This window comes from Micromesistius poutassou (genome assembly GCF_964030765.1).
Source record: "Micromesistius poutassou genome assembly, chromosome: 17".
Lineage (NCBI taxonomy): Eukaryota > Metazoa > Chordata > Actinopteri > Gadiformes > Gadidae > Micromesistius > Micromesistius poutassou.
The window spans coordinates 2,401,384-2,411,471 of NC_140287.1; the positions used below are offsets into that span (position 1 = coordinate 2,401,384).

General features: G+C 43.1%; 1 protein-coding gene across 1 annotated transcript; it reads left to right on the forward strand.

Moving 5' to 3' along the window:
- The first annotated feature begins 525 nt into the window (after window positions 1-525).
- On the forward strand, window positions 526-3,703 carry LOC311362692 (sulfotransferase 1 family member D1-like). Its single transcript, XM_084482592.1, has 7 exons — window positions 526-948; window positions 1,529-1,657; window positions 1,970-2,067; window positions 2,533-2,659; window positions 3,025-3,119; window positions 3,235-3,415; window positions 3,530-3,703. The coding sequence occupies exons 1-7, from the start codon at window positions 762-764 to the stop codon at window positions 3,640-3,642; spliced, it is 930 nt and encodes a 309-aa protein (XP_084338718.1). The 5' UTR covers window positions 526-761; the 3' UTR covers window positions 3,643-3,703.
- The last annotated feature ends 6,385 nt before the right edge of the window (window positions 3,704-10,088 follow it).

The window sequence follows — 10,088 nt, forward strand, 5'->3', positions numbered from 1 at the left end:
CTAACCAAACATAATCATAAAGATACTTAAACAAAAAGGACACTATATATAAATACAAAATTGTATATACAGTATATATATACAATTTTGTATATATATACACTGTATGTATATATATATATAATTAAACACAATTAGGGTATTTATCTATTTGTGTGTGTGTGTGTTTGGTATAATATGTGTGTTGGGTTGTTTAGTATAAATGTGTGTGTGTGTGTGCGTGTGTGTGTGTACGACCCTCAGCCCCACTCAGACCCTCATTGATCAATTTGCTATGTAACCAATCACTTTGATTTGAAGTCCTTTGGCCGAGTGATAGTGAGTTTGACAGTGAGTGAGTGATAGTGATAGATACTGATTGAAAGTGAAAGTGAATGAGTGATACAGTGAGTGATGAAATGCATTCCATCTGTGACTGTTTTGTTTTCGTTTTCTTTGTGGAATGTGTTTGTTGTCCCGCCCCCTCTGACTATAACTGGTTCTGCGTACGCTACTATCGTTGAGTGTTGTGAAGGTTCTGGGTTACATACGGTCCTTCCACTGCTCCCAGTGCTTTCTGTCTGGACTCTGCCTGCAACCTAGAGGAACAACTCTGGTCAAGTTAGAGCCTGAGAAACACCCAGAGCTGTAGGGATAGGACGAACTAGAAGGAGACATTGTGGAGAAAGACTGAGATCTACAGCAGAAGGAGAGAGCCGACCCGGGCGGTCTGTACAGAGCTCGAGACTCGGAGCCACCGTGCTTCACCTTTCAGAGCAGCCATGTCAGAGAAGAGGGTCCTCTCCTACTCTGACTCCCTCCAGGAGGCAGGGGGGGCCATGAGCCGGTTCCCCCTGATCCCAGTCCAGGGGGTCCCCCTCAGGAACCTCATCGCGAACAACTGGGACAGCATCTCTGCCTTTGAGCCCCACCCCTCTGACCTGCTCATCGCCACCTACCCCAAAGCAGGTATTGCATCACAGACCAGACTCAATTCCTGTCAGGACACAACATTAATGTCTGTGTACTGATATGTAATACAGAGTAAACAATAAATCTGACCACAGTGTGAATAGTTGGTGGCTCGGTGGCTATCGGTGAGAGCAAACAAAAATACTGAAGTTAGTTTCAGTAATCAGATGAACTCAAGCTACTATCTGCGAGATAAACTGTGTGTGCAGTTGGAGATCAGAGGGGATCACATGACCAGCATCCACTCACATGACAGACAGACACAGTGGAGACTAAATTATTATACAACCTGTGAATCCTTTACACAATATATGTAGTGGTTTACTAACCAAACATAAGCATAAAGATACTTCAACAAAAAAAAAATGACACAATATATATATATATACTAAATGGTTGATAATATATATGTATTTATATTATAGCACAATTTGGTTATTTAGTAAAATGGGTCTGAGTGTAGTGGTAGTGTGTCCTGTGTGTGTGTGTGTGTGTGTGTGTGTGTGTGTGTGTGTGTGTGTGTGTGTGTGTGTGTGTGTGTGTGTGTGTGTGTGTGTGTGTGTGTGTGTGTGTGTAGGCACCACGTGGACCCAGGAGATCGTGGACCTGCTGCTCAACGACGGAGACCAGGAGGTCTGCCGTCGCGCACCCATCGCCGTCAGGATGCCCTTCCTGGAGATCGTCTCTCTTCCTCAAGTCCCCTCGGGTCGGTACCTGTCTGTCTCCACAGCTACCTGTCTGTCTACCTGTCAGTCTGACAGCTACCCATCTGTCTGACTGTACAGCTACATGTGTGTCATTCGGTATGTCCTCCTGTCTGTCTGCCAATCTACCTGTCTGTGTTTTCTGTACCCGTTTATGTCTGCCTATGCACCCTCTGATCTGTACCTGTCTGTCTGCCTGTCTGTGAATTGAGAGACAAGTTGAGTGTACCGACATGATGAAGAGAGATGAGGATGATGATGATGATGATGATTATGACGAGGATGAAGATGATGAAGCTGACGATGTGCTTTAGGTCTGGACCTCCTGAAGGGGATGCCCCCCCCAAGGGTCATTAAGACCCACCTTCCCTTCCAGCTGGTCCCTCAGGGCTTCTGGAGGAACAAATGCAAGGTAAGGTTAACCCTGTACTCACATGGCTGCTACACTAAGTCAGTGTACTTCAAATGGCGTTTAACATTTTAACTGTAAACTCACGAGGGATCCCCAGGATCTGTAAAAATCCGCCTCAATGTGTTGTGATTTCATTATAAATGTTAGCCTGAGAAAAATGCTAAATCATCAGAGAACAGTCCACTCCTGTAAGCTGTTTCTCCGTTTCCTCAAACTGGGATAGCGGAGAAGTGTGGAGTAGAGTAGGACTACAATGATGTTGTAGTTGTGTCAAAGTTGTTGTCACTCATGACTCCGCCCCTTGATGCGATGTGTTGCTGGGACACCGTTGGATTATGAATGGTCGTGAGGTGGTTTGTCGCCGTGTGCTGTTGGACGGTTGTGAATGGACCTTTTGGAGATCTCTCCCCTGTGGAGGGGAGATGTTCCTCACCTGCTCCTCTCCTCTGGCTCCTTCGACCCCAGGCCATCTACGTGGCTCGCAACGCCAAGGACAACCTGGTCAGCTACTTCCACTTCGACCGCATGAACCTGACCCAGCCTGAGCCTGGTCCCTGGGACTCCTACATCCCCAAGTTCATGGAGGGGAAATGTGAGAATCCGCTGTCTGACCCCTAACTGCTCCTTAATAACCGTTCTCTGTTTCAACTGTCTAACCCCTACCGCCTCCATAATGGCCTGTCACTGTATTCACTGTCTCACCCATACCTGTTCCTTAATGACTTGTCTCTGTACTGGCTAGCCCCTACCTGCTCCTTAATGACCTGTCTCTGTACTGTCTAACCCCTACCTGCTCCTTAAAGACTTGTCTCTGTACTGTCACACAGGTATATGCTCCTTGATGACCGGTCTCTGTACTGCCTCACCCCTACATGCTCCTTAATGATTTCTCTCTGTACTGTCTCACCCCTCCCTGCGCCTTCATCACCTGGGCTGTGTTCATGGTCTAACCCCCAGTGGCGTGGGGGTCCTGGTACGACCACGTCAAAGGTTACTGGAAGGAACGAGAGAATAACAACATCCTCTACCTCTTCTACGAAGACATGAAGGAGGTAGAACCTTCCTCACCTCCACATCCTCTCCTCTTGTGCCTCTCCTCTGTCCTCCTGCTCTTCTTCCCCCCTCTCCTCCTCCTGTTCAAGTGTGTGTGGTTGTGTTCTTCGTCAGAACCCGCGGCGTGAGGTGCGGCGCATCATGCGCTTCCTAGACAAGTCCCTCCCCGATGATGTCATCAGCCGCATCGTGGAGCTGACCTCCTTCAAGGCGATGAAGGAGAACCCCATGGCTAACTACACCTTCATGCCCCTGCCCGTGTTCGACCAGTCCATCTCCCCCTTCATGAGGAAAGGTCTGTCTGAAGATATATGTTGTGTGTTATTAACAGGTGAGATGTGATACGAGGATGAGGGTAGGTTACCTGCTGTGTGGTCCTAAGTTGGTGGTCTCTCCGTCTCCCTGCCAGGCGAGGTCGGAGACTGGAACAACCACTTCACCCAGGAGCAGTCCAGGGTGTTTGATGAAGACTATGAAAAACAGATGAAGGGCAGCAACATCCCCTTCAGGACCAGGATCTGACCGGACCCCCTGCTACTGTCACCATGACGACCCTCAGCCCAGCTCAGACCCTCATTGATCAATAAAGATTTGCTATGTAACCAATCACTTTGATTTTAAGTCCTTTGGCCGAGTGATAGAGTGAGTTTGACAGGGAGTGAGTGATAGTGATAGAAACTGATTGAAAGTGAAAGTGAAAGTGAATGAGTGATACAGTGAGTGATGTAATGCATTCCATCTGTGACTGTTTTGTTTTTGTTTTCTTTGTGGAATGTGTTTGTTGTCCCGCCCCCTCTGACTCTCTGCTATAACTGGTTCTGCGTACGCTACTATCGTTGAGTGTTGTGAAGGTTCTGGGTTACATACGGTCCTTCCACTGCTCCCAGTGCTCTCTGTCTGGACTGCCTGCAACCTAGAGGAACAACTCTGGTCAAGTTAGAGCCTGAGAAACACCCAGAGCTGTAGGGATAGGAAGAACTAGAAGGAGACATTGTGGAGAAAGACTGAGATCTACAGCAGAAGGAGAGAGCCGACCCGGGCGGTCTGTACAGAGCTCGAGACCGCCGTGCTTCACCTTTCAGAGCAGCCATGTCAGAGAAGACGATCCTCTCCTACTCTGACTCCCTCCAGGAGGCAGGGGGGTCCATGAGCCGGTTCCCCCTGATCCCAGTCCAGGGGGTCCCCCTCAGGAACCACATCGCGAACAACTGGGCCACCCCTCTGACCTGCTCATCGCCATCTACCCCAAAGCAGGTATTGCATCACAGACCATACTCAGGTCTTGTGAGGACACAGGATTAAACTAAAGGTTGCCATAAGCAACATGGCATCGAATCAAGTCGAAGTTGAATAAAAGTTAGTAAAATATACGATTTCAAATGTATCTCCAAAATAAAGAAGGAAGACACTCTGTACCCACTGCTGGTTTTGGGTTCAATAAAAACAAGTTGTAAACATAAGTGTAAGCATTCGACTGAAGGGTCCAAATACTTACAATTTAGTGAGAAACATGGGCCTGTGGTTCATGCAACTGTTGGCTAATTTCTCTCAGAGCATGTAGAGGTTAATCCCATTCAAATATATTCTTCCTGAAACCGATGACAAAATCTCTGTATGTCCTTCTTACATTGTGGCTTTGGCATGTTTTCTATTGCAGACACTTTCCTGGGATCTGGTCTGATGCCCTCGCTGCTCAGGATGTCCCCCACAAATAGTTATTTCACCCCAAGCTGGCATTTCTCTTACTTCCCCATACTATGATGTCATCCATGGATGTGTCCACTCCTTCCAGATGTTCATAGATCATGTGTATTGTCTTATGATACACCTCAGGTGCTGAAGCTATGCCAAATGGTAACCGAAGAAACCTATATCTACCGAATGGGCTGTTGAATGTACACAGTTTTGAACTTTCGTTGTCCAGCTTCATTTGCCAAAATCCAGATGATGCATCTAGCTTGCTGAAGTACTTTGCATTTGCAAACTGTGACATTATTTCTTCTCTTGTGGGAAGTTTGAAGTGTTCTCTTTTTATTGCTCTGTTCAAATTTCTGGGATCCATACACACTCTAGGCTTGCCATTTTTATTTTCTAGAATAACAAGCGAACTCACCCAGTCAGTTGGCTCATCAATCTTTTCGATCACGTTGAGGCTTTCCATTCTGTCCAACTCGGTTTTCAGTGGCTTTTGAAGAGCAAATGGCACTTTTCGACATGGATTGATAACTGGTGGCACATTTTTATCCACTCTGATTGTGTGTTCTCCAGGAAGGCATCCGAGACCCTGAAACAGGTCACTGTACTCTTCCATCAGGTCACCATAGAGTTTCTCCTTCACTTTCCACCACAAGCACTCTCTTAACTAGGTTCAGTCTCTCACAAGCAGTGTCAAGTAAGGTTGATTCGTCACAGTCCAACAGGTCCCATGGGTATGGGTGTCCATAATTATAGGGTGGTGTATACAGGGCTGTTGGGCCGTTACCGGGAAAGGTAGGGGATTGTCGGGAGGCGGGGTAAGGTCATATGAGGGGAGTAGACGAGGCCGGGGTGAAGAGAACACAGTAAATTAATGGATTACTATTACTGTCATAATCATTGTGAATAATACTAATTTACTAACTTTTACTTTACTTGAAAATCACGAATCAATAAATAAAGAGCACTTATGTAACAATACAGGGTATTTAGATTGATTAAAACACTTGATTGTGTATCTGAATGTGTGAAGCAATAATTAAAGCAACACGAATGTGATGTAGTCATTCTAAATGTCTATCTCTAAATGTCTATCTAACATTTAACTGTAGAAATGATGTAGTGAGTTGTAACTAGTGGAGTAGAGGCCTATGAGGCCTAAAATAAGCATGTACATACCCCCCCACCGCAGCTGCACGGGAATATGGGCAGGCGGAGCGTTATCGGGAAACTGGATGTAAGTTGAACTCAAGGCCCATATTAAAATATGTGTAAAGATAACAAAGGGGAGGTGGGGGAGGTAACAATGGTAAATCTTCTAAATAAAAGGAGCTGTAAAATGCAGAAATAATGAGAGATCTACACGACGGGGACTCCATGAAGGACTCCTCCAACCCCTTTGCGATCAACGGACTTTTGGACTTTAATTAAGAATTTAGAAAGGACCTTTTTTCCCACTCTACGGTTTTAGCAGCACAGCGACACCAGCCTCTCCAGCGACTCGCCAAGGGGGATTTATGGTGGTTATCACACCATCAAAGGTCTTGGAAGGAAGAGTCTAGATATAAAAGTGAGAAGATTCAAAGTACATGTTATTTGTCACATACAAAGTAAGAACTAGTACAGTACAACTGGTAGGTGTGAAAGGACCCAGGTGGCGTAGTCAGCAATTTTGAGCCATCTTTATACAGCACAAGTTGGTCATAATGGTTATTTGCACTGCAATGTGTTTACTATGAAGTATGATGTGTCGAACAAAACTTGGGAAGGCAGTAGGAGCAGTGTTGTTGTTTGAGGCATGGACAGTATAACAACAGTCGTGAAAGAATATATATAAGTGACAAGAGAACGTAAGCAACCACCAAACACATGGCGGTGCAGTTAAACCCCCTACTGCTATCGTAGGCCTAACAAAACCACATCACAGTTTATGTTATTACCTGAGGTATTTCTGGACCCAACATCCATCTGATTCCAGTGAAACGGCCAAGTTCCAACAAAGAGGCCAGAGCCCATTCCTTGTCCTCCTGAAAGACTGGTCTGTTGATTCCAGCTGAAATAATTTAATAAGGGCAGTTGTAAAGACTAGGCCAGATAGTTATGTAACAGTAAAAACAAGAGTGTGGTTAACTGGATAACAGAGGCAGACATTACTTCAGTAAATATACCCAATTACTGTACTAGTAACTTTTTCCACGTGTCTTTATTTTACATTTTGTGAGACTTTTCACTTTAACTCCAGGTCTGCCCAAAGTAATCATCAAACATGCTTATTTTATATTAAGCAAGCTATAGGCTTTGAATAATGGTATAGCCTAGCCTGTGTCATTGCTATATCCACTGTTTACATTTTGTGACACAATACAAAAACACAATTGCACAATATTGACGTGACCATAGCCTCATCAGCCAAACCATTTAAATAGAAAATAACCAAACACAACATCAAAAACGTACCGGGACCCTCAACTTGTATCTGCACCGAAAATAAATGTAGCCTCACAGCTAAAGTAGCCTACTTTATTCACAGCTCTGATGATATCTGCCTTACCTCCAGGCGTTGTGCTAACCTGACTTGGACATCTTGCCAACCAGTGCCCTTTCTGTCATTTATTTTAGAAGTTTCTAAGACATACCTATGCCGGTATACAGCAATCTAACTTTATGATTAGATATCTTCCTGTTACTTTCAGAGGTTACATTTGTGCTAATCTGACTTGGACGTGTTGCGCCTAGGCAGCCCCCTTTAGCACTGTCACCAACCATTAACATTAAACTTATGTCAGTAGTGCTATTCCTCCAAATCGTCACATTACATGTTCTTTCATCGCTATTTATGTCCACAACAGCCAAAGAGAAAAATCTAAACACTCAAAACACTGTATTAACTTAGAAATTACTAGCCAACATCATCTCTCGTTTCTGGCTAGGCTAGCTAACGCTAACTCACCTCGACTTCATACACTTTCTTCTTTGCGTAAGATGCTTGGACCTTAGCCCTTATAATGAAGCACACACACACACTGACAACTCGGTTTGAATTAAATGAGTTCAGACCCTTTTGTACAGCAGTTGGCACCTCGCTAAAAAAGGAGGTGATCGTGAAAATGTTCACTGGTTCTGTCATTTTGAGAGAATGTTTAGGTTTGGACCCGGAAGTCGTTAGTGACGTCAGACTTAAAAGCCGTATTGACGTCGGGAGCCGTGCTCTTCTTCTTGACTGCTCTGTTTGTGTCTCTTCTTACAGCATCCACGTTGCAGCTTTCACTAAACAGCTCTTTCACTTGTGTTTTCACCGTTTCCGCTGCTCTGCACATTCTCTGTGCTTTTTCTAGGTCCAAATCTTGTTCCCTTAACAGCCTCTCTCTTAGACTATTATCTGGAATCCCGCACACAAGTCTGTCCTTTATCAACGAGTCAGTCAGCTCTCCAAACTCACACGTCTTGCTTCAGTTTCTCAGGTCCGTTACATATTGATCAACAGTTTCTCCCGTTTTCTGCACACACGTGAAAAATCGGTGTTTCTCAAATGTCACGTTTCTTTTAGGGATACAGTAATCCTCAAACTTCTCAAGTATTTCATCCAATTCCATTTTGTGCGCGTCCTCTTGGAACTGAAAGTTATTATATACCTCCAGCGCTTCGTCACCCATAACATGCAAGAACACTGACGCCTTCATCTATGCACTCTTCTCGTCCGCACCGATCGGACGAGAAGAGTTTAATTTAATTTAAAACCCAGTTTAAACCTAGATTTACTAACCCTAGATTAACCCTAAACCAGGATTAAGTTAAACCACGTTGGTGCAACCCACCCTTAATGATCTACAATCCGGGTTTAGAAAGAAACATACTGTCACTGCTACAATGAAGGTTCTAAATGACATAATAACAGCAATTGATGACAAAGAACACTGTGTTGCACTGTTTTTAGAATGATCAAAGGCTTTTGACACAGTCGACCACTCTGTTTTACTACAGAAGCTAGTGAACATAGGAATTTCCTCGAAATCAGTTAAATGGTTTGAAAACTATGTGAGCGATAGAACACAAAGTGTACAAGCTGACGGTTTATTGTCTAGCTGTAAAGATATACAAAATGGTGTCCCGCAAGGATCCATTTTGGGTCCTATTTTATTTACGATTTATATTAATCATTTGTGTTGCAATGTTACGAATACCAAATTCCATTTTTATGCGGATGACACCATTATGTATAGTTCTGCTTCATCCTTAGCAAGTGCAACTAAGGACCTCCAATCAGCTTTTAATGTTGTTCAGCAAATCCTACATGAATTAAGACTGGTACTAAATATTGACAAAACCAAAATGATCCACTTTTCAAGAAGAAAAAAAACATCTGATATGAATGACTACCAGATTGTTACTCTAAGTGATTGAGAGAGTCACAACCTTCAAATACCTGGGCTTTTTCCTAGAAGAGAATCTCTTTCGAACATCACATTGGGTGCCTTACTAAAAAACTAAGGATTAAACTGGGTTTCTTGTATAGAAACAAATGTTGTTTTTCTTTTGGTGCCAGGAAGAAAATTGTCCAAGCATTGATTTTATCTGTTATTGACTATGGAGATATTTTATATATGCATGCAAATTCATCGTCTCTGAAAATGCTAGATTCTGTGTACCATGCAACATTAAGATTTGTCTCTGACTCTGGTTTCCGAACGCACCATTGCAAGTTGTATGAGAAAGTTGGTCTGTCTTCATTATATTCCCGTAGAATGGAGCACTGGTCTAGAAGTTTTATTATGTATAACGTTCCTCAGACTATGTTCGGTGAAAGTGCTTTTAAATCTTTTGCACCGTCATCTTGATGTAAGCTACAGGATCACCTTAAACTGGAATCCCAAATCACCATGAACAATTACAAAAGCAGGATTAAGGACTATTTAATCACAAACTGTACATGTCCGGTTACTGAGCACTGACTTACTGACAAATGGAATTCATGCTTGTGATTTGTCTTATTGTGTTTTGTGTCTTGTATTGTATTTTTTTTTTTTTTTTTTTTTTTTTCAAACTTTTTTTATTGGGTTTTGCAGGAGAGTACAATTGTATTAAAACATTTACAAAGAATAAAGTAGACTCTTTTTTGAAAAAGCACAAACAGCAGAAAACAAAAGTGGTCATTAAAGTATTATTGCATACCCGAACAATTCACAGAACTAGAACAGCCATAAAAAGACAGATAAATTAAAAAAAATATATAATTACATAAAATAAAAATAAAAAAAAATAAAATAAATAAATAA